Below are 24,428 nucleotides of genomic sequence, written 5' to 3'. Positions count from 1 at the left end.
CATAGGATTTGAATATTTTCCAAAACCTAATTAGACTCACCATAGCTCAGCAATCTCATTTACTCTTAACCTCACCTTTTCCACCTTGATCCATGTCCTATTTTTTTCTTCTTAGCTGCTTTGTATAGTGACTATGAGGATACTAATTTGAAGTGAGTTTTCAGCTTTGTTCTCAAAGCTGAGAAAATTGTGGTCAATCTAATATCCTCTGACAGGGAATCTGAAATCTTTTGTTCTGTTTATTGAATTAGCCTATATTCTGCTCCCATGAGCTTTGTTTTTCAGATTGATAGATTCATGATTAATACAAAAGAGAGCAACTGAGGATGACAGTCTCCTCACAGAGAAATATACTCTGCAGTATGTGGGAAAAACATTTCTTACAGCACTTTCACATTTAGGATAGAGACCACATCTTTGGCCTGGCAATTTCAAAGGATACCAATAATCAGAGTTTGTTGTACTTATATTAAAGTAATATAAATTTCAGTAATTCATTCAGGCAGTTTTCAATGAAAAAGCCAGGGCCTAATCATAATACAGCAGACTAGGGTACAGCTTTAAAGTCAGTCTTAGGTGGAAAAAAGCCTTTTTCAAAATTTTGAAGGATTCAGTCATTCTATGACTGAATGCCAAGTGATCCAAATGGACTGCTTTGATGGTCTAGTTAGCTTGAGAATCCCTCAGTATAAGGTGAGAGGTTGGAAGATGATAGCTTTAGCAAAATTTAACAGAATATTCTCTTCTTAGATCATTTTCTGTCTTGATGCAACCGCTCTATCCTAAGAGCTGATTCCTGTGAGACACAGGGAAAGGTGAAAGCTGAGAATGTTACACACATTAGAGATAAATAAACAGCATGATGGAACTAGTGACATCAGATATTATGGACTCTCACAGTTATTCCCCAATGAAAATATTCCTGCCAATATAGGTGCTTGTATTAAGGATGTTTATCAAAAGAATTTTTGAGAAAGTCCTCAGAACAGAAGAATTAAAGGGAAAAAAAATTATGTAGACGTTATATGCATTTCTTAGATTTTCCTTGTATTCGTGGACTAATTAAGGAATGGGGGGATTATGGTTCTCTTAGAAAATCAAATACAAAATTCTATTGATGTCTTTTACTATTGAATAGGCACTATGAAGCATTAAGGAATTGATGTCTGTATTACATTTTTAAACTGCTTTATGTAATATTTGAGATGCATGTACAACATCCCACTGTTTGTTTGTAGTAGTCAATTTAAACTATTTCAGGGAACATATGCATTATATATGAAATACTTAAAGTTCCAACTGAATAAACACTCAAGTTTCCCATCAACTTCAAAGGTCTACAAATAAACTTTGTGCACGATTTAAAATGAAAAATGTATTACATGCATCTGACCTTTTTCATTTAAAATGCTATTCTGCCTTATCTTATATATATATATATATATATATATAGGATCTTTCTGTACTAAATAATTGTAGGTGGAGGGATGAAAAGCTTCATACATAATATTTTTCCACAATATATATTTATGGGCACTCAGACAGGTTTTATTATCAACACTTATTGTACTAAGTTCATGTGTCATGAACCCAGAAGCATTTCAGAATATATGGCTGGTAAAGCTGTTGTGAATGTGCATTAATACTTTTGGAGGAGGGGTGAAATATTATGGTACCTAGATGTTCTAGGGGAGAAATACAGAGTTTAATATCAGGGTATGCATAATTTACTTATTTTTTAGATAAAATCCAATTACATTCTTAGAGCATTATGTTTTAATTATCATGTTTTTATCATCTATAGCTAAAATGTGGTCTTAAGTTGTTAAATGAAAAACTTAGGCTGCTAAATGAAATCACATTCACTTGCTGCAAGTACTCATTTAGAAACAAACCAGCATGAATTAAAACCATATAAGTAAGAAATCGTCTGACATAGGAAACTGTTAAAATGAAGTTCTGGTGGATATTGCTGATGATGCTGAAGTCAAAAGAATGAATTTTTTTCTTTGTTAAAGGAATGTGATTTCCTTCAAAATAAACTGCATGGCGCTAATCCTTCTGAAAGTAAATGGGCAGATTTTAGACATATACTCTCAGAGAAAAGAATGATTGTATTCTGCTTTACATTAATATAAAAATAGTTTCACAACATGAGGAAAAAGTTAATCCACAGTCCTATTAACACTTCACCCATGAAAATCAAATCATAGCATTTGATCTTGTTCTTACCGAATTCAGTGTATTGAATTTAATAGAAAGACAACCTCATCACAGCTAAGTCCAGCACTGGCCCTGCTGCTCTAATTAGATTTTAGCAATATTAGTTTGCTTTTTCCCTCATCTTTTTACTTCATTTCCCTTGACTGGAGTGCAATTTCACCAAAATGTAGTAGACTAATCACTAACTGGCAGCAGCATATAGACTGAAACTTTAAATTGACAATCGTAACAGTAGAATACCAGAAATTTATAGAAGCATAACTGCTTCTTCTGCTGGGTCTGTGATAATTGTTTTTCTGCTCATTTACATCCAAAAGTAATTAAACTCTAGAACAAAACTATGTACTGTAGTGTTGGTGCAAAGTCTGCCGTTTGGAGGTTATGCAGAGTTTCCATGAAAACATCACGGTGGGAACTGTCATTCATTTGCGTTGTCACTTCCTAAAAATTTGCAGAAACATACCCTTGAAAGAATTAGGTCACACAAAATGTGGCCTAAGGGCTTCTTCTTTCTGTTTTCCCCAGTGGAGTTCTGCAGCTGATGTGATAAAACCTGTTCTACATCAATAATTTTTTGAGTTTATGTTTCCTGAAAAATTTATTTGGCTTATGGAAATAAAGCATCTTTATCATTCAGTGGGAAAATTTCCTTGTCTTTCCTTCCAGATCTGGTTTCTTGATACAAATGCAGCGGTGTTACAGTGCACATAAAGGTGTATCATAAATGTTGGCAACTGTAATGATCTTCTGAATCTTCTTCAGAAGGTTGTAGTTAAAGCGGTGCATTAAAAATGCATGTTGCAGTAATGTAAGAAAATGATTACAGCAAACTTTGCTTTCCCTGGATATTACAACTTACATATAAATAAATACAACTTCAAAACTGAGAAATTTTCTTTCTCATCATATTTCTTACCAAGGTCTCACAGTGTTTCATGGTCACATGTGCCTTCTCCTGTTAGAGGGGTAATAGATAGCTGTTGTTTTCTTGGACTTTTGGTACTGTGAAAAAAGTTATCAATTTTTTTTTATTGAAAATAAGCTAATTAATCACTGTAGTAGGCAGAGAAAAGCTAACCCCCTCTTTCATTTAGTCTTCTGAAACTCATTGATTTACATGGTGAGGCATGAGTATAGCTGAGAGCAGTATTAGGCCCTTCATTTCTTAATACTTTGTACATGCTTGCCTTGCTTGCTTGCTTGCTTCTTTAGTTAGGAAATGCTTTGATATAAATAAACACACTTTAGTTCTGATTTTGCAATCACTTACACACTTGCATGACAGTTTCCTGAATCAGTCCTATATCTGCTTATGATACCACGAACTGCATTTTATGTAGCATGAGATTTATGTTAGTGAGAAATTTTGCATAAATTTTGTTGAATTCCATTTTCTGAAGCTTCTAATACACATACTTAAATATTTTCTTTTCTTTATTTCCCTTTTCTCCTCATTTTTTTTCAGAGTTTTTTGGGTTTGTTTATTTTTATTAATATCTTGCTTAAGTTTACAATGTTACAGATTATGCTAACATCTAATTTATGTTTGTTCACCTTGCTTTATGGTCATGGCAGTTTTTCTTGAACATTTGGAAGGACGTCTTGTGAGTACAACACAAAAGGATCATCTTTATGTAATTTCTATAGATTGTGCAGTACAGTAATATCTTTAACTGTTATTGCAATATAAATAAAAAGACAAGGAATAAGCTTGTATCACTTTTAGATCAGTTATTGCGTCTGTATAAACATAAACAGCCATAAATAAATGAAGATAGATGCAGAATAACCATCTGTTAGGAAGTTAGTTCAAGTCAAAACACTTAAAACTTGGCACTGTAGATGTATTCATGTAAATCTGTATTTAGGCATTTAAGTATCTAGCCTCATGTACAGATGTTCTGACTCACTGCAGCCTTCATTTGGGAACCGGTAAGGGCTCAGGATTAGCCTACTCAGGTAGCTGCCAAAAGTTGGATTCAGGAGCTAAACTTTGGGTCTCTCTGAAAGCATTGGCACAAGTTCATAGTCTAACAAAAGGTCTGTCTTACAGCTTCTTCCTTGCCAAATCATAAGCATAGAGGTCAAAAAAGCCTCTCTCCATCAGTAACTAATTTGATAATTAGGTGAAATCTCCCTGATTGTGAAAGTTGTATATTTGAAACCACAAAGGCTGACCAATGTTGGACTTGTTTCGTGCTTCCTGGGAGGCTGCTCCACCACTATGTTTTCTTACAATAACAACGAAGGCAGTCACCACTGCCCTTGCTCATATTTTTTGCCTGCTGACCTAAGAATACAAGACTTATGGGGTCACAAGGTTATTCTGTTCTGCACGTCTTTCCCCACCCCCCACCCCTGCCTCGACTCCTGTAACTTTTAAACTCATTGTTCAAATTCAACCAAAGTGGAAAAGTGGCAGAGTTTCTGGAAAAATAAGCATCTGGGCAGAGGGGACAGATCCAAATGTACGTCCGTGGTGAGACAGTTGCTGGTAGGGTAGACAACACATACAAGGTGTCAGAACAGGCCTTAGCTTATACTATCATTTAGCTGGTAGAACTTGTGGGAAACTTGATTTATTATCATAAAGATGTGTAGCACAAACCCAACACACATCCGTGGTATCATTGCTGTCTTGTGGCACAAGTTGCTTATAAAGAAAGCATTCGATCTCACCCAGAAGGAATGGCAATAGGTATCTGCCCTCAGGAAAACTTCTGGTCTGTAGCTCCAGGGTGCATGCAAACATTTGAGTCTCAGAGACAGACAAGATTTTAGACACTGTTCTGCTCCTTGTTCCCCGCTGGCTCACTCTGTGAGACTCACTGGCCAGCCTTTCACTCACTTGGACACCGTTCTCGGGAAAGGCACTCCTGCTTTATGCCATGAGGTGAGTCTAGTGCAGCCCTAATGATTCTCCTGCAGAGCCCACGTGACAAATATTGTGTTGCAATTCCTAACTTAGTCTGAAATTTCCATTCTGATTGTAAGAGGTTTATGCCGTGATGTTGTCTCCTGCCCTGTGTCTCTGATTCTGCCTGGCTGTTTTCACAGTTGCCTTCCATGGATGTGTGAAGTCAAGTCAGTCTGTTACCTGAAAATTGTGAGTGCTATTATTGTTTCTCTCCTATAAAATCAAGTTCTTATCTTATTGTACTATTTCCCCTACAGAGCTAGAATCGTAACCCCTGTTTCAGCGTATCTGAGCTGCTAGATATGGACGTATTACAATGGTGAGGATATGTAAATAAACTGATACTAGCCTGACTTCTTCCATGACTTCTGAGGATTCAGTGACAGTGGTTGTAATCTCTGCCAACTATCAGCAGTTTCAGGAGTTGTTGAGGCAGATGGCTGAGGCACAAGATCTGATACAAGCATGCCTAAAATGACTTATTGACTCTTCAGCATTTTTTTAATTTAAAGAGAGAGGAAAGTGTATGCCTCTCTAAAATGAGGATATTACCAAACCAGCAAGACATCTCCGGATAGTGCTATTTTTTATCCATACAATTAAAACAAAGGAAGACAATAGAAGAGGAGAGGTCTCAAGCACTGGGAGGCTGTTGGTACCTCTCCTCTGACAGACTAGTAACAACTTCAGTTCACCTTCTCCATCTTAAAAAGTCAATACTTAAGCTGATAGCACACATTCCTGTAGGAGCCCTATATTTACACTAATAAGGTTGACATTCCCTTCTAATCACTTCCCAAAGTAAACTTGTAAGTAGGTGAGATTCTTACTCAGAACTGTAAAGCAAAGATATTGGATCCTAGCTATAGACGTGCAGATAAGCCTATCTACCTTTTCACCTTGTTTTGCTACAAAATGATAGTGGAAACTCAACAGGCTCAGATCTAACATGTCGATTGGCATCCAGTGTGCTACTTTAAATTACACTGTGGAATAACTATGCTAATCCATAATGTATATATGCATATCAATTAGAACTCTTATGGAGCACACTTAAGAAAATTAATTGGCCAAATGAATGTCCTTGGCTTTTGTTCCTCCACTTTCAGCCTTTGTTTTTCTTTGTCTTCTACTCCTCCCATGTCCACATTCTTGTCCCTGGGACAAGGATTGCCTATTTTACTTATCAGTCAAGCGCCCAATAAACTTCGGCTGTGCTAGGACAAGTAATTCAGGAAGACCTTTCCAGATATCACTATTCAGGAATGAAATTTCTTGGTGACTCATGAAGAATTTTGCTTACATGAATTTGTGGAGACTAGTATATGTTATTCTTTTCCCTTAAAATAACATCTCATAGCTTCCTTCAGAAGTCATCATTCTGCACTAGCTGCTGTTGTGCAAAAATACTCAGTAATATTTTTCTGAAGCAGAGTTTCCTCTTACTCTTGAGGTGGTGCTTCCACGGGTACCAATTCAGCACTGCAGCTGCAGATTGGGATCGGAGACCTGTAAACTTAGTGCAGCCATTAGCATTAAATGATGTAGGAGGTGAAGCAGCCATCTGTGGCCTGCTGGAGACAGGTGATAAAGGAATTTTGGGAGGTGTTACTTCTCCCTTTCCTCTGGAGGCTGACCCTATCACTGAGCAATATGCATTCCAGGAAAACTGGAAGAGAATATTACTCTTGAAATATGTCCCACTTACATATTAGTCATGCTGTCTTCCAAGTTATCTTTTCAATGTGTCCCAAATTTATCTAAAAAAACCCCTCATGACTTTCCTTCATAGGAATAGCCATTTCATTGTTATTAATGTAAAGCTAGTTGTAATGTGTGCATGTTCTCTCAGATCATCCAAGTGTGAGAAAGCATATTTAAGTTGCCAGGGAAGAATTTTCTTGACAGCTTTCTACTTTAGTTCTTCACTATAACACATGAAAATGCAAACTTACACATATTCAAACACATTGTGCTCTGCCATGCTACTTAACTGTTTTCTTTGGCTGTTAGTTAGAAACCCCTAGGCGAGCCAGAGTTGACCAAGAGCATTCAGCCATATCACTTACTTCTTCTCTTGCCTCTTCCTCCCTGTCTCGACATGCGTGTGTGCGTGTGTATTAGCTGTTTTCCTTCTGAAGCAGAACAGTTGTAGGCTTGTCAGGCACCAGGGCTGGAAGGGCGGTAAGATGAGTGAATGATGAAGAAAAAATTAAGATTGCAATTACAAAATGTAGCATGCTTTAGCGTCACATTGGAGAACGTAAGTGGTCATATTTGCCTTATAATGCCAGGACTGGCTGGAGAATAACAAATTACAAAATTGCTGATCCTATGCCTTAAGGCTCTGGCACTGCAACGTGTCAGGCCAGCAAACACTCAAATGACCACTGCAAGGGAGATGAACTTACTGTAACTAGTACACTGCCATCAGCCTAGAGATACATGATATTTGCAGCAGTTTAGGACAAGCAAATACAAATTCACCTGAGAAGCAAAGATTCTTTTTCAAGCTTTATTGTTGTTCAGGTTCACTGCTTTTTGTAATGAGGTGAAGGATGTTAAGAAAAGTATTACAAACTGAACTAGAAGCGCTGCGTTGTTAGCAGTTGGATGCTTTCTATGTGAAGGCACCTGTACAAGTATCACAAAGGTATTACCAGTGTTAGCTGGGGTCCAATTTACCCTGCTGAGCATGTCATGTATCCTGTTTGCACACAGAAAAGCCATTTTTACTTCTACGCATAGTCCCAGAATAGATAAGTTTAAAGGTCTTTTTCAGTAAATGTGTAAAAACAAGTATGGCCTTAAGAGATCATGCCCTTATGGATGATTGCAATTCTGCAGGTGTGAGCAGTATAAGAAATAGCAGAATTTTTTTTCCTATACTCATACATGCCAAGAGTAAAATTGTGTCATCAAGGACATTGTAAATCAGAAAAATATGCTCTTAATTCTTTCTCCTATAGCTAGGACCTATGATTGCATTTTATTTTTTCAGAAAAATACCATCTGGAATGGGAAAAAAGATCCTTTATTAACAATTTTTACTGGAACAACACAATCTTCTTAATGAACAAAATTTTAAAAGCATAATAAAAGAAATGTATTTTTATATATTAAAATAATTTTCTCTTAAAATTTTGTAATATGTATGAATAATAGTTTTATCTCAAAAAAAACTGCTAACCATTTCCCATCCTATTGTTTTTACACACACCTGTTGTGTGCAATTACGTCTTTGTTACGAACAATTGTATTTAGGCATCACTAAAATGCTTGTGTTTTAATAACACTGCAATCCCTTTGTGAAAAAGTTAGAAGTACATTTTAAAAAACACAGGCTAGAGTCTGTGATACCTATAGTGGCATAATAAATAATGATTTTATATTGGATAGTAAAGGAAGTAATCTTATAAAAGTTGCGTAAGTGGCGAAACAAAAGGTTTTGCTGTGTATTGCAAGAGTGTGTCAGTCTGCTCAGTCTCAGTAGCTGGTCTTAGTACTGGGTCAGGTTACTGCAAAAAACGTGTAAATATCTTCTGTCTTTGTACATACCCACTGATGATATCAATAGCATTTTTTACTGTTACCTGGCATTGCACTTCAGTTTCTTTCTGTTTTTTTTCAAATTCAGCCAAGTGGTTCTTCTCAGACAAATGAAAATAGCAGACAATTTAGGAGCTCATGGTATCAGCATGCTCCACTATTTGAGTTCCTACAGTCTTGATGGCAAGCTAGACAAATAAGCAGTTGCACCTGAGATGGCTGACTTTTAGTGACCATTGAGATGGGTTATGCAGTTTCACAACATGCCACCAACCAACCTCCCTTTCACTGATTTATCTCAAGAGAAATACATGTTCAGAGAGGTATATGGTTCCTCAGTTAATTTAATATCAGTAAAAAGTGCTAAAGGGTTCTCTAAAGGAAGATATTTAAAAGCCAATTTTAAAATAACATTTTAGAAATTAGCTTAGGTCATACCAAGATTTGAAGAACCTGGTAAGCTATACTGGAGAGCTCTCATATCCCCATTCTTCAAATCGCTCTTCCTTCCGCTTACTACTTAATAATTTAAAATGACACAAAAAGATGCAAAGATTAAGTGTTTGGGATGACCGTCTGCTGTATGCACTTTCTTTTTGTTCAGCTGTACTCTTATGCTAGTGGTGTTATGTCCCCCCTAAACTGTGTGCCACAGAATACAGGAGTGCTGCCTTTGTGTAGCAACTTACAGCCTCTTCAAGCATCACTTCAAAAGACTGAACCGATACACAGAGTAAGTTTCTATAACGTGAGATATTGGCTTTTTTGCACATAACTTTATTTCCCAAAGCATTACAGCTTTCTTAAGAAACTGACTTTGATGTGAGAAGATCTCAGGCCTTCAGCACATTGGGCTGCATGCTCCTGGGCCTCTTGCTTTCTTCATACTTGGGACCCTTTTGAATAACAGGTCAAGCAACAAAAGGTACAGGTGTAATTTAGACAAGAAGAAGAATGAGTGTTTTCCAGTTAGTTGATGAAATAGTTCTTCTTATTCACTTATCTTTCTTCACACTTAATGCAGGGAAAATGTTGCAAAAGATAAATAAGAGACCGTTCCTAAAGCTTAAAAAAAAAAAGGTCAGTCTGCATGTGGTGTACGTGCAGTTTCTATACTACTTTCAAAAGGCTTCAACTTTTTCAGTTCAAAAGCTGTGAATCTGCAGAAACAGCACACCTAGGGGATGCAATTTTCTTTCTTTTTTGAATGTTTTACATTCTTGTAAGTAGAGACTACACATTATAATACATTTTAGTTGTATAAAATTTGGCTTTTTTCTTTTTGCTTGAAAAGCTGTTATAAATTCAAATGTACACTTTTCTTAATGTAAAATGAAGAGCTGTTAACTAGCTTTTGATAAGTATTTATTTTTATGTCCTTCCTGTTCTTCATAAAAAGAATGCAAATTAGTATCTTGGGAAGGTAATTTTTACTTATTTTTTTAATCTATCATATGCATTGATCCAAGTGGAAAAACTCGGAAGGAAACAGTAATCAGATTACTCAATTTACTTTTAAAAAAAATATATATTAAAAAAATGTAAAGAGACACCAGGAGGAGGTGTCCTGACCCTTATAGTACAGATATCTGGGAGAGCAGGGTGTTCCTTTCTGTCTGCCTTGAGGATAAAAAAGTACATTCCAGTTTCAGTGCTAGCTGTCCTTTAAACTGCACAAATTCTGTCCTTGTCCCACAGTAATGAAAGAAATCTTGGCAAATCCACACAGTCATTCATAGCTTTCATCTCCTTGTCCCTTCTCAAATCACTGATAAAACACCCTCAGCTGACTTCAGGTTCTTGCTTATTTCGCTTAATTAGGGAACTGAAAAACTAGAAAACTGGCAACTTCAGGCATATCCAGCTACTTATAGGCATATCTAACAACTTGCTCCCATAATTTTGATGGGACATTTTTAATATATTGACCTATTTTTTATATGGTTGCATTCCAATGATAACAAAGGGCTCACCCTTCCGTCACAGTTATGAAAGCAGTCACTGAATTCATTTAGTTGTCAGTGAAATTTTTGATGGGCAAGCTATACCAAATAGGGTCCTTAAATGGTAATGATTTTGAACAGAGAATTTAGATGCAACAAATTCCATTAGTATGTGACATGTACAAACACATCAACAGTTATTAACACAAAGTAATGAATTACTGAGCTTTTTGCTTGTAAAGAGAAACCTAGGGCTTTCCCTCAAAAACATTTTGGTTACATAAATAAAAATCTTCCCAAGGAGGAAGGAGGATGGCTTGTCAAGCATCTTGAGTTTAAGTATGAATGAACTCAATGTTAAAAATCGGCTGTTGCAGGATTACATTTCATACTGAAATCAGTGATCCTTAAGGCATTTCGGGGCTTTCAGCTTTGTCACTTTGAATTACTTTAAAAAAATACATTATGTTTATTCCACATCACAAAAAAATTGGTTTTCCATGGATTTAATTCTTTTTGCATTAATTGTGCTATATTTGCATGAGAAATTAGTGTGACAAGCAAATGTATTTCACATCAGTCCAGCAAAGCTATGCAAATTTTGCACACACAAACATGATTTCCAGCTAAAAAACAGTATTTACTTTGTACTAGCTTATATACATCCAAAACAATTGGAAGAACATCAGATTCACAAAAGTGGTGCAACTCTTGTTGCACTTTAGGCACAATTTGTGACCTAATGTATTATTTTGCAACAGTAAACAGTGTACCAAGGCCACAGAGATCTCAGACTCTGGTTTCTGTTCCTGTGTTGAGCATGCTGTTGATCTAAGATTATTTAATACTACTTTGTTTGATATTGATCAGTAGCACAAACATAGGCAAACTTCAAAGTCGAAATTCATTGGAGAAGTTTAAGGACTTATAGAGGAAAAAAATACAATAATATTCTCTTATTTTTTACCTCATTAGTCAAATATGTTTGCTAATATAATTTTTTACAAAATCTGTGATTTCTTTTTCATTTTTGTACTTCTATTTTAAAAAAAAAAAAAAAAAGTCTGGGCTTAAAATGGATTACATCTGATGTTGCTAACATTTCCTGGAAATGGAAAACTGTGATAACAGCTGCTGTCTTGGCTCATTTTCAGTTCAGTTTTTTGGTTTGTTGGTTTGGGTTTTTTTTATACTGCAGCAATTTACAAGTAGTTACAGCTATCTCTAGTAGGCTTACATCATTAGCAAAACATCGTAAGTCAGTCAAATGTTTCCTTTCCAATCAGAGCACTTCCTCCACTTATTGAATAGTTGACTTTCTGAATAGTATTTATAGTAACAGCATTTACATTTTAAAATAAATGCTAATTTATGAAATAACTAAATGCTAGCTGCATATGGAAGAAAACTATAGAAAGAATCTATATTCTATGCTAAAGCAAAATGCCTTCAATGAGAATTAAGAAAATCTTGGAAGCATCTTATTTAGATAGATAATACCTAGCTGATTTATACCAAAAGTATAATTTTTTTTTTCTAAGACCTATGATGAGCAGAAATATCTCTATATTAGTATTCTTTTTAAATTCCAAGCATACATGCTTTCATCTTGGATTGAAACATTCTTCTGCAATCTTTGCAGTACTGTAGCATTGTAAAGTGATAAACACTCAGCACTAGTGATGAAAAGTAGAAGGAAGAGCCAAGTAAAGCAAGAGACAAGCAACTCTAAGTGTTGATAGTGTCAAAAAACAGGTCTGTGCATATTCAAAGACTTGGCCTCCTTAAAGTACATTAGTATTTTCCACTTTAGTATTTTAAATCATTTTGAAAGATACATGTTAAATTTTTTTAAATTATGTTTTCATAGTCTCAAGTCAGGGTGTTAATGATATTTTATTAATTTTTCAGCCAAATCTGTGCATCTATCTTAATATGATTAAGCTTCCAAAAGCAATGTTATATATGCGGGTTAGAATCTGTTACTATGCCAGAAGTTTAAGTTTGTTTCGTATTAAAACAGATAATAATTCTCCCTATGAAGTTTGTAACTTCAGCAAATCCTCTTCCACTAAATCTGTTTTAATATTTAAGGAGTAGCAGCTCCCTTCATCACATCTGAAATGGCTGGTGAAAAGCTATGCCAGATCAAGGGGATTTCTGCACCATTTCTCGTTCTGGGATTACTCTGCACTAAGCAACTTCAGGTATTTCACCCTGAGCGACCTGACCTATCTTTGAAAACGGAGCTGACTCTGAGCAGGGCATTTGGACCAGAGGGCTCCAGGGGGTCCTTCCAACATAAATTACTCCATGAGCTCCTCTTTCCAACGCTCTTGCTTTGGGATCAGCCTGCATGAGGCCAGTTTGCACTTCTGGGTGCACATAACTAGACGTGTCCTAAGAAACAGGTACAAGTGGTGTTCACGTTGCTCTGAGCCTTCAGGAGTGGAACACAGCGGTTTCTGTCTGGGTTAGCGACAACCAGAAATCATAACCTCCTGGTAGCTCTTCCTGCACCTGAATGAAACGAATCAGCAACGTCCCTCCATTTCTTAGCAGACAGGAGGGTTTTAGAGTCTTAGCCTGTGACTTTTCACAGACTTTCAACTAAATGAACAGGGAGACTGAGCTACCTCATCCTTCCCGGAGCTGACAATTTCAAAGCGCAGTTCTGAGTCACAGCGAGAGGAGCGGTGCAAAGGAGCCCTCCTCCCTCCCACCGCACTGACTCATCAGGGGCTTTCGTTTTCCACTCCGGTCAGGAAGCCAACATCTTTTATGACAATTAAACTAATCCTAACAAAGGACTTTTTGAAAAATTAATTAAGCCCTGAACTGTACCTGAGCAGTGAACTTATGCGATGTGAACCCTGACACACATGCGTGTCAATCTAGACTTCCATTTATTTCTTGGTACTGATGCTGACTCCTAGAAGGGATAAAGTCCTGCAATTTTCCACAAATTATTTTAATGCTAGTTTCTACTGCTTTACTGTATATTGTTCTGTGACAGGCTTTTCTGTAGAAATACAATTCCATACTGAGAAATATATCTGCACTTTACAATCCCATGACTGTTGGTTTTTTGAAGTAAAAATCTTATTTAGTTAAGTGGTTAGCATGTTGGATTACTGTAATCATTTTAATTGCTGAAAAATACCTGTTGGTTTGACTAGGATGAACTGAGCAGCTTAAAAATTATTTTTACCATAGTTACATTTTACCATAAATAGTACTTTCATCATCTACAACATAAAGTCAAAAAGCACGATTTGTGACTGATCCCTTCCATGACTTAGAGCAAGTCACTCTACCTTTCAGTATCTCTCTTTCTCAAGATTCAAAAAGGGAGGAATGATGCCTGTCATTCCAAGTAGCTTTATCGATTTGTGTACAAAAAAAAATCCCATTGTACAACAGCTCTCTGTTTTTAACTAGTAGTAGTTAAAAAATTTCTTCCAGGACCCACGTGTTCCAAGACAACAAGTTGAGATATATGTCTGTATATATGCTCTCAAAAGTTCATCAGTGAAAAATAAAAGAATGGCCTTTGAGTTACAATTTGATTGAAAACATTGCTTAAGCTGGGGACATAGGGCTTCCTTCACAGTCTCTTCAGAAATCTCTTTTAGGTGTTACTCTGTCCTCCAACACTAAGCATTCCTCAGATGTTTAACATTTGGGGAAACTGCAATATCCCAAGATCTGTGACAGCCCTACAACAACAGGTGTATGAAAACACTAGTTTTAATTTGTGCTTTCCATGAAGCAGAACCCTGGGAACAGCCACCACAAGGAGCGAGCTCCGTTATCTGTGAGATACTCACAGAGAGGTACTTTGACATATTTGGGGGATTAAAAAACCCTCTATCTGAGACTCGGCCTGCCTTGAAGTGAAATCTAATAAACTGAAAGAATGTCTTGGACACTTTCAGATGCTAACAAATGTCCAGAGATAAGAATAGATCTGACTGGGCTTTAAGGGTTGGTTTACCTTTCTTGTCCACTCCCAGACTTCAAAACTGCCCTATCGAACTCTTAATGCACTGAGAGAAACTTGCTTGTCCTTCTGTAATGCAATACAATTTTATATTTGTAGTGTTACCCTATTGAAATTTTAAAATGAAATGAGATGGAATACAAGTAACACTAGAATTTCTTTAATATCCTGAGTCATGAATAGAAGCATGTCTAGACTCAAATACAAACCATGTTTTAAAGCACAATTCAAATCCTCCTCTGGTCCCTGCCAAACGCTGAGTTCAGTCCCTGAGGGTCTGAGCAGGGTTTCCTCGGCTACAGCAGCTGGCATCGGCAGCGCTGACGGCAGGGCAGGGAGTGCCACTCCTGGGCCGGGCGATTTCATCAGCTAGCACAGGTCTTGACAGGTGCAAAGCCTTTTGCTTCACTTTTAAGGACCATAAAGCCCTCGGTGCGTGATTTAGGAGACTGGGAACTAACTTTTTGATCCACAGAAGTAAATGAGATCTTTTCCTGATGGTAATCCTCTAGAACTGTTAGTATTGCTTCAATGCGTTTCTTCTAAACACAGAAATAACATTTGCTCTGAAAAGAGTTCTTGATGCATGCTGAATTTGCCAGACATTTCACTTTGAGACAAAGATATGACAAATGTGCTTCCTAGCATTTTCATGCTGATTTATTCTCCCTCACAAAGCACAACTTCGTAAAGAGCTTGAATCAGATCCATGTTCACACTTTACATATGCAACATTTTTGCGGCTGACAAAGTTGGCTTCACATGCAAACCTGGAAATAGAGTCAAACCAGAGAAGGGCATGCTGAGACCGCTATACTTCAGTAGCTATTTTTTCCAACTAATCATCATTATTATTATGACTAGATATTTACCCTTAGGTGCATTGAGCAGATCTTTCTGACTCATCCGTTTAGTGGATGTTGTCCTGTTGGGTTAATGATTATCCTTTTTGTCTCAAAGATTTGTTAATTCCTATAACTGCATAGGATAGCTATTTTAGTACTTAACCAGGTGACCTCGATGCTGACATAACCCTTCTGGTATTGTTGGTTGTAGCTTGTGTCATGGCATTAATGTGAATTATGGCTATCTTGAGGATACAAACCTCCACATAGCACAGATGGTCTATAGGGAAAAAAAATTGTAATGACAGTCTGCACATCACACATTCAGTCTTCCCTTGCAGACTATTTCCCTTATCATTGCCTCATTCTCTTAGGCACCTTTTAATCAAGCATCTAAGGCATCATTTATTGTATGGACTATGTTCCATAATGAAGACTGTAACATGGGATTCTGGAAAATACCTCTGTTACCGGCATTATCACGGTGTCTTGTTGGCCTCCTCCAAACTTGCTTAGCAATGTATCACCATTACTTCCAGAGAGCTGATTTTTTTACTACTTCTTTGAAAGAATGATGAAAGCTGTGTAAGCTCATTAGCAGAGCATGTGTGTAGGCTTAAAATTACAGATAATAGACAAATGGTTGGAAAGTCAGTAATTCCTTTACATATTTGCCAAGACTTAGGTCAAGGTTCAGGGTTTCCTTTGCTCAAACCAGTGAAATGAGAAATACCTCCAGGTGTTCTGGGGAGTGCCGGCAGTGCACATGCAGCACAGGTGATGAGGCACAGTTGATCGCAGTTGTTTTCTGCAAGAACAAACCATGTTTAGTCTAAACTGCACTCAACCATGATGTGCTTTTCTTTTTGCATTAGTATTTTGTATAAGCTAGTGCTTTTATTTAATAGCTCTTGGTGTTTTTAATGCACTCTCATAATCTGTTATTTCTAACATTACAGTAAACTAATTGTAGTAAATTTTGATGTCACAACCCTGGCCTCGCATGTCAGTGAAATGCATAGTTAATATATAGGAAAGTAGTCGTGTGCTTAAGTGCAATCACCACAAAAAATAACTGCCTCTTCACTCAGAAGCCCAGTCCTTGTATGTCACATCAGTATTTGTGTAACCATTTTACAAAAAGCAAAGTGACACAGATGTGTGTAAGGAGTTTGAAAGACTGATACACACATAATTAACTTGGAATGCAATCAGATATTTTACAGGAAAATTCAGCAAAAGGATGATTTTTACCCCTGTTCATCAGCTCTTTCTTCATGAGCATGGTTCTTCAGTTTTTACCGGTAACAAAGTCACAACATTTAAATCCAGGTCCTTGGGCTTAGATCCAGGAGAGGATGTGAGGATGGGTGCAGTTGTACATCTACACCCCATCGGCCTGGGGATGTGGACGCACCATCAGGAGCAAAATCTACCCTCGCCCTTGCGTGCACTGTGTTCCTCACACAAAAGGCAGGCTCTACCCGAGAAGTTGGTTGCATTGTCTTGACAAGTGTGTCCTTTGCTGGCCAGCTGAGAGTGTCAATATGCAAGCAGTGTTATTTGAGATGTTAAGGGTATGACATGGGCACATAGCCACCACTGCCTGGAGTGAGACCACGGACTGATTGCGTGTGAACTACCCCACAGTAGCGTGACAGCCGCTCCACCTGGCCGCTCCACCACACCTGATCTGAGTACGTTATGCTCCTACCAAATTATTTTTTATATATGTCTTGGAATATACCTATATTAAGATAGTTTTCAGAATACTGTTTTAATACAAGATATTTCCCTCCTTTAAAATCTCTCAGCATCACTGCAGGTGAAGTTATTTCTTATTGTTGTCGGTTTCGTTGTCACCGTTGTTCACACCGATTGTTTTTAAAGAATTATGCTGTGTTTGTATGAATGTGTGTCACCCTTGCTAATCCATGTTAGAGAAAGCAGCAGTAAATGTTACTGCATCTGTGGGCTGCCATGATTTGCCCTGTTGACACTGACTTAATTTTACACATTTTTCAGGGATCAGAAATGGAGTGAGTGCTGTGTTATACTCCAAGTATCTCTTTTAGGCCACATGACATCCCCTCTATCAGAAACAACATAAGTGTGTGAATATGATGTCTAACACGGAACAATTCCAAAGCAAAACCTATTTAATATTTCAAATCATAACAAGTCTAGCTTAAGTCACATTTTGTAGATAAGCTTTTATGCATCTGGCAGTAGAATTTTGTCCTAAATAAGCAGTGTTAGAAATAAAGAAGTAATGGTCTTAAGAGATTAACAGTGTAAGAGAGTCCATCTTCATTTTATAAAAGGCTGTGTTTTCTTTATTAGGATTTTCACTTAGGTACTGCAGTAATGTGTACATAAACAAATTTTGAAGGCATACGAATTGGAGCCTGAGCAGAGCCTTAAAGAGATACCAAAACCATCGTGTTTTCAAATTCAGCTCTGTTTCATGTCACAGAGCAAAGTTCCTGATAGAGGCACAGTGACTGACCAGCAACTGCAATTTCCTAGATCATTATTTCAAAGTGTAACAGTAAATTTAATATAATTCTTGGTTTTTTTCTGTTTTATTAACCAGTTAATTCAGGCGATGGGATAGACTACAGCCAGCAGAAGCGTGAAAATATTGGAGATCTGATTCAAGAGACACTGGAAGCCTTTGAACGCTGCGGTGGAGAAACTGCTTATATAAATATTAAATACATGATCCCTACTTATCAGTCGTGCATATTAAACTGAGTTGTATCAAATGGAATGATTCCACTTGTGTTCTAAAAAAGCTGTATCTGACTCTGTATGGCATCTTGTTAGTCATGCTTTTTTTCTCTACAGCTGCTAAAATAGTGGCTTCTGGGGCATTAGAGTGTTAGCACTATTGTGAACAAGGCTTTCCAATACATAAATAGTGCCTGTTCCTTTGATTACAATGGTGTACTGTGCTTGTTTGTTCCCTGAAAGAATCGCTCCTTTATAACAGAGCTGACTAGAGCAGGAATCGGAGTTAAATCTTCACTTGTATAGACAATAAAACTATAATTTTCATACGCAATTCAGCAATTGCTGTTCTGTGTCCGCTTGCCCTGAGGGTGATGTCAGAGGCTGTAACAAGAAGAGTTTATGCTGACTGCTTAATAGGTGTTTGTCATGGAAGAGAAACACCAGTTCAGCAGTGCCTCTCTAGCAGCTGTGCCGAATAACGTGCACTGACATACAATAAAACTGTTGAATGTATATACCAATTACAGTGGGAAAATTTATATGGTCCATTACAAAGCACTGTCGTTAAATTAATTCATGTTTCTTACACACTCCTGATCTCGGCTTCCAGGTGTTTACGTTTCTGTGGAACTTGGGTTCCTCTTGGCAAACATCAGGCACAACCACAGTTTCGAAGAAAAGAAGCCCAGAAAAAACTTCAATAAATCAGATGGAAGATACAGCGTGCATAATATATCAGTCCCTAACAACACTGTTAATCGGGGTAAACACAGAATATACACATGTAATTTTAAAGGGTGCTGGGTATTTTTTGTAACTGCAAGGTTCCTGTTGCTTTCCTGTTATTATTATGGTATATATGTGTACAAACAATGTAACTATTGTTACAGGAATCCCTTACAATTTCCTACTCAGTTGGTTTCTCCCTGCATACCCACAACACAGAATTGATGTAATCATGGATTTAAGCAAGGCTACTGAGATTGACTTTATTGCTTTTTAAGCATTTCTGTGGAATAAACCCACAAAAAATAAAACAAGTTTTACAAGTCTCAAGGACAACCATTTAAAAATATCCAGTCAGCTCAAAACAAATCAGGAGATACGAGCTTTGTCTAAAAAGCATGAGATTTTTAGAAGGACAGACTTTGGGCTCATTTACTTTTATTCTGGTTTCTGGAAGCTCTTAAAATATATGCAAGTTGCACTTTCAAATGTTTCTCTGTAACTGTTAGAGCTTGAAATGCACTTTTTGGTGTTAGACGCATAAGACTTTTTCCAAGTGCTTACCCGCATCCATATTCACACCCTGCAAGGCTTGTCTGTGTGAGACACAGCCCCTGCGCTGCCCAGTTCTCTTGGGTGCGGACTGGAAGCGTGGCGAGCACCTTCCCACCTGCTGAAACTTTGAGCTGGATCTGCTGTTAGACTGACATTAGATTTGCCTTTTTCTGTTCCGTGGGATCTTCAGCCTGCGGATTATTTTTTTTCTTTTCTTTCTTCTCTTTCCTGCAGTTGAAAAAAAGTTAAGAGGAAGATTTTTACTCTTCCCACCTCTTTGAGGAACTGCAGCATCAAGTGATGCTACCAGCCACAAGTGCCCACCAGTCCCCTGTTTAGGCACGGCTGCCGCAGGTGTGCCTTTTTCCCAGGTGCCGGAGACCTTCTTTCTATTTGGTTTTTGGTTCTTTCTGAGTTTTCTTTTACACATTGCCAGGGCTTCCCTCAAGTCCCTAGAGTGTGTGCGGTGTCCATCCTGTCACTAACACACACCTGTGTTGGATAAGTACATCCAACGCACTGCCTCGCGTCTAGGGTACCTGTAAATCTTGCACCTCCCCATCAGAAACGAAGATGAAGCCTGGCTGTAGGCCCACGTCTCCTCTTCCAAAAACGCCTTTTACACAGCCACCCTGGCACTATCAGCTGAGCCTTCTCTTGCAGTTTCTCCCTCTGTGTCCCCCTCAGCAGAGCCCTGTCCTGCATTGTCCCTGGCACCAGTGAGCCTCACTTTTCCATTTACTGGTACCTATGGGTTTGGTTACTGTGGCACTGCAGGTTTCCCGTGAGTACAAAGTGTGCTGGAGGACTGCCGCTCAGAGGGAGCCGAGTTATTCAGCTCGGAAACAAATCAGGCCCTTCATAAAAGGATAATCCCAGGCCGCCTTTCACTCCTTAGCTATTTGTATTCTGTCCTTAAGGGAAAGCCCAGTACCACTCTTTGCCTGAGATCAAAAAACTCCTCAATAGCTGGCTTCGGTTCCCCTGCCGCTGGGCTCCAGCCACAGAGCTGCTTGCAGGAGGGACAGTGCGGAAAAGGGCTCTCGTCCCTGGGATCTCCCCATCCCATCATCCCTCTGCATCCCGGCAGCGCTGCCGAGGGTGAGATGAAGTTGCTTGTCACCAGCTTTGTACCCCCATTCCCTGACTTACTCTTCTTGCATCCCCTCCCCATTAGCTCAGTTAGGACAAGACTACTGACTGACAAGTAGACACCATGGAAAATGGGTACTTCTTGCAGCTGCAGACTTGCCCAGACCTGATCCCCTCAGCCCTGTGCTCTTTCTTTCACAAGACATTGCTTCAACAAGGGGTGACCTTATTGCAAACTATAAGGGCAATAGAGGTCATGCACATTCACATCAGGAAAAATAGGTTTTACAGCAAAGTGCTTTTACTTGCATGTTCAGGATGGGAACGTTAGCCCCTATCGTACTATTCCTATGGCCGGGCCATTGCTTTAAAAGTGAACATTCTCCCATAACCTTATTAATCGTAGGAGCTGGACTGATAAAAAGAAACACGATAAAACCCACAGCTTGGTAATTTAGGAATACTGAGAATAAAACTATTTTAAGATGTCATTTTACTAAGTCAAACTGTAGGCCTGCCAACCTTGACAGTGTCCCTTTAAGCATGATCAGCAGCGTATTTATAGGCAATTACAGCACAGCTCAGAGCACTTTATAAAGCACAAGATCAAGGACCCAGGTGCTTAAGCATATGAGTAATACTATGTCATTCAATACACTGCTTAGCTATTTTACTATGTTCAAAAAATGGAATTGTGGTTAAAAAATAGTAACTGCCTCTCTTTTCCCCAGATCACTTTGTGGTCACTGACACTAAGGGCAAGCCAATCAACAGTTTCTAATTGTAATCAATTAAAAGGCACTCTGGGCCAAGTGTTTCAAGGGGTATAAATTAAGCATAGCACCATTAAAGGTAACTTGGCTCTATGGAATTGATGGGGCTTGTGCCTTGCTTTGAGGGCTCCTGTTTCTTTCTAGCTCTCCAGCCACCTCAAGGTAAGTACTATCAGTCAAGGACCCTGTGGATGGTTAAATAAGTTGTAAGTGCTGGTTTTCTGAGGCTAAATGTTTGAGATGTCTGCAGTTTATCTTGATAAATGTTAGGTTGGCTGGTGGTTGTTTAGCTTGAAGAATAAAAAGCATATACTAACATCAGGAAAAAAAAATCTACCCGTGCCGTTGTTGTGCATAATCATCAAAACAGGTATAAAATGAGTTTTGGTTTTTTTTTTCATGATTTCTCCCCAAAGCTGTGTAAGGAAACTCTGTAACAGGTGTCAGAGTTTTGGGAACGCTGGCATTTTGTGAATGCTGGTGGGTGCCATAAAGCAGTTGCTGTGCAAGCTGTTGAGCCCCTGAATGGCACAACTTCTTGGTGTGAAGCTGAGCAGGGGAGACGGGGGCTGTGGCTCCTGCCCAGCCTGGACCAGGGCTGGCCGGGGCTCCTGCGGAGGGGCAGAGCCTGGCAGGGACCTGGCAAGCTGCTGCCAGCACCGGCGGTGGGGAGCCGGAGCCAGGCTTCTCGCTGGTAGCTTTCCAGTGTTTCAAAGAGATGGAGCTGACAAAAGGAGTTTGTAAGAGGCCTCCCAGGAGTCAAATACAAAAGGGCTATGGGAAGCCGTAAGTGGGAGGGAAGGTACGGGACCCTGGTTTTGGGGGGGGCAGGGAGGTGTAACTGCAGCCAAGCAAGGCAAAAATAAAAAGCTAAAGCAGACGCTGTGTGCTTTCCTAATCCTGTCTGGAGACCCTCTGACTTCCAGAAAAGCATTCTCCAGTCTGAGGGGCTCTGCAGGCAGTGGGGCAGTTCACATTTTTCCACTCATCTGTAACATCCTGTGTTTTCTGCTTTAAATAAAAGCAGCAATGTTTGCAGGAACTCCGTACAAAGCCCGTCTGCTTGCAACCGCTCGGAGCTGCTTTGTGCCTCCTGGAGACCGGGAGAGGAAGGTTCATGCCCTGGCAGGACAAGAAGTTCCCTGCGCCGGCCCCATAATCCTTCCGGCGCGTGAGGGAAGGGGAGGGGAGCGTGTGTGGTGGGGCATATTTTAGCTGCGCTTGTTCTTGCCTAGCGAATATTGCCTGGGTATGTCTGTGGGGGTCCTCGCTGAGAGCTCCGCCATTCCTAGGACAGCGTGTCCAGGAGGACGCTTGGGTCTCCCACCACCTCTGGGGTGGTGGGTGCCCTCCAGCGTGGCTTCTGGTGCGGTGGGTGGAAGCCTGCCTGAGCTGAGGGGGATGATCTGCAGCCTCAGGGAGGAGAGCGTATGTTTCTGGCAGAGCTGGGAGTCAGCTGTGTCCCGAGTGTGCCTTTTGTGACACTGCTTTGGGTGCTTCTTCCGCAAATCAACGAATACTTACTTTTTTCCCAATGCTCGGGTGTGAGTCTGGGGGCTAACAAACTACACAGCCCTCGCAAACCGCCGGGTCGTGAACCCTGGCGCGCTCCCGATGCCGGGGGCCGCGGGTGCAGTGGGACTGTGTGGCGTTGCCCGGAGTCCCCTTCCTCCAGCAGAAAGGGAGAGGGAAGGGGATGGCTGCTCGGACTTTTTGCTGACGAGAGCCCCTCGCGTAGAGCAAAAGCCTCAAGCTGGGGAAGAACGGGCCCCTTCGTGGGGGAGGAAGCGCAGGGCACAGCTGTGTTGGCGTGGCCGGGGCATTTTTGGGACTGCACCCTCTCTGCTGCCGCCGGCCCTGTGGGTGCCCACGTGCACAGGAGCCTTTTGCAACCGCAGTCTGCTGGCCTTGGCTGCTGAGGGCGTGGGGTCAGAGGGGACGAAATGGGAACTAATCCGGGTGCTGTACAAACGCGGGAAGAGAAGTCCCAGCTTCCTTACTCCACCTTGGTGAGGGTGGGTTAAATGCGTTGAGGTAATGGGAAGAAAGGGCACATCTAAACAGAGTGTCATAGCATTGGGTCTTGTATGCCTGTCTCGAGAAACAAGTACGACATACCCTTAGTTTACAAAATGATCTCAGCAATCCAAACTTCCTGTGTTCATCTGCATCAGCATAATGTTTTTTAAAACAAACAAACAAAAAAATCGGAGGTGAAGGCTGTTGGGGGGCAGAAGGGAAGCAGCTGCACACCAACCTGCTGCCGCAGCCTGCTCCACTCTGTGGCACACTGGGAACGTCTTGGTCTTGGGGTCTCATCTCTGCACCTCTTCCCCCTCTGTGGCCCTATGATACACAGCTTGGTGGAGCTGAATTGGCACCACCGCACTTAATGTGATTGCAGATAAAGGCACGTGTGCTTTTGGTAGCATGCTCATCTGCAGTTGTCTCGCAGCCACTAGCATCTGTAACCACTGTAGTTCTGTGCCTTCCATGGAGTCATGCTGACCTTGAATGAGATCACGTTGCTCTCTGATATGGGTGAAGTGACCAAAGAAAACACGTGGGCAAACTCCTCGGAAAAACATTGGGAAGCTCCAGGAGGTCTCCGCATCACAAGCACATCCTGTCCACAACATGTACAACAGCATCGGATGCTGAGGCTCACTGGGTATAGGCCAGACAAAATTAATGTCTGACATAAAGCAGCTACCTCATGTTGCACACTATTGCATTAATCGGGGGGCCTGGCTTTAAATGTGTGGTCCATCCAACTCTGTATCAGATTTCAATTTCTTTTTTCAGGGCGTAATTCCTAAGCCCTTCCCTAAGGAGCAATTACCGAAAAGCAGCTTGGCTTACCGAACTCCAGCCCTAGAAGCAAGGAATGATATCCCTGCATCTCGCCATCTCATGCATTAATCCCATTACTTCATTTTCACATGTTCTCGCTTCCTGCTTCTCCCAGGTCCCTGCAGTGCTGTGCTGAGCTGGAGGAGACACTGAGAGAGCTGGGTGGGTAGAGGGGCAGATGATGAGAAGAGAGCAGGAGGGACCAGCTATTCC

The 24,428-nt window shown here is 39.9% G+C and overlaps 1 protein-coding gene across 5 annotated transcripts in view; it reads left to right on the top strand.

The window, feature by feature from the left end:
- The window catches only part of PACRG (parkin coregulated), a 257,202-nt gene extending 238,398 nt beyond the window's left edge, over positions 1-18,804 (top strand). For 4 of the 5 annotated variants that reach the window (XM_069786893.1, XM_069786896.1, XM_069786892.1 and 1 more), the window contains one exon: positions 18,077-18,804. In XM_069786893.1, the coding sequence (XP_069642994.1) occupies positions 18,077-18,237 (161 nt within the window). In that variant the 3' untranslated portion in view covers positions 18,238-18,804. The remainder of the gene's footprint in view (positions 1-18,076) is intronic. The other variant, XM_069786895.1, reaches the window with a different exon arrangement.
- Positions 18,805-24,428: the final 5,624 nt, after the last annotated feature.

Source organism: Haliaeetus albicilla, chromosome 7 (assembly GCF_947461875.1).
Source record: "Haliaeetus albicilla chromosome 7, bHalAlb1.1, whole genome shotgun sequence".
Taxonomy (NCBI): Eukaryota; Metazoa; Chordata; class Aves; order Accipitriformes; family Accipitridae; genus Haliaeetus; species Haliaeetus albicilla.
This window is presented reverse-complemented; position numbering and strand designations above follow the sequence as displayed.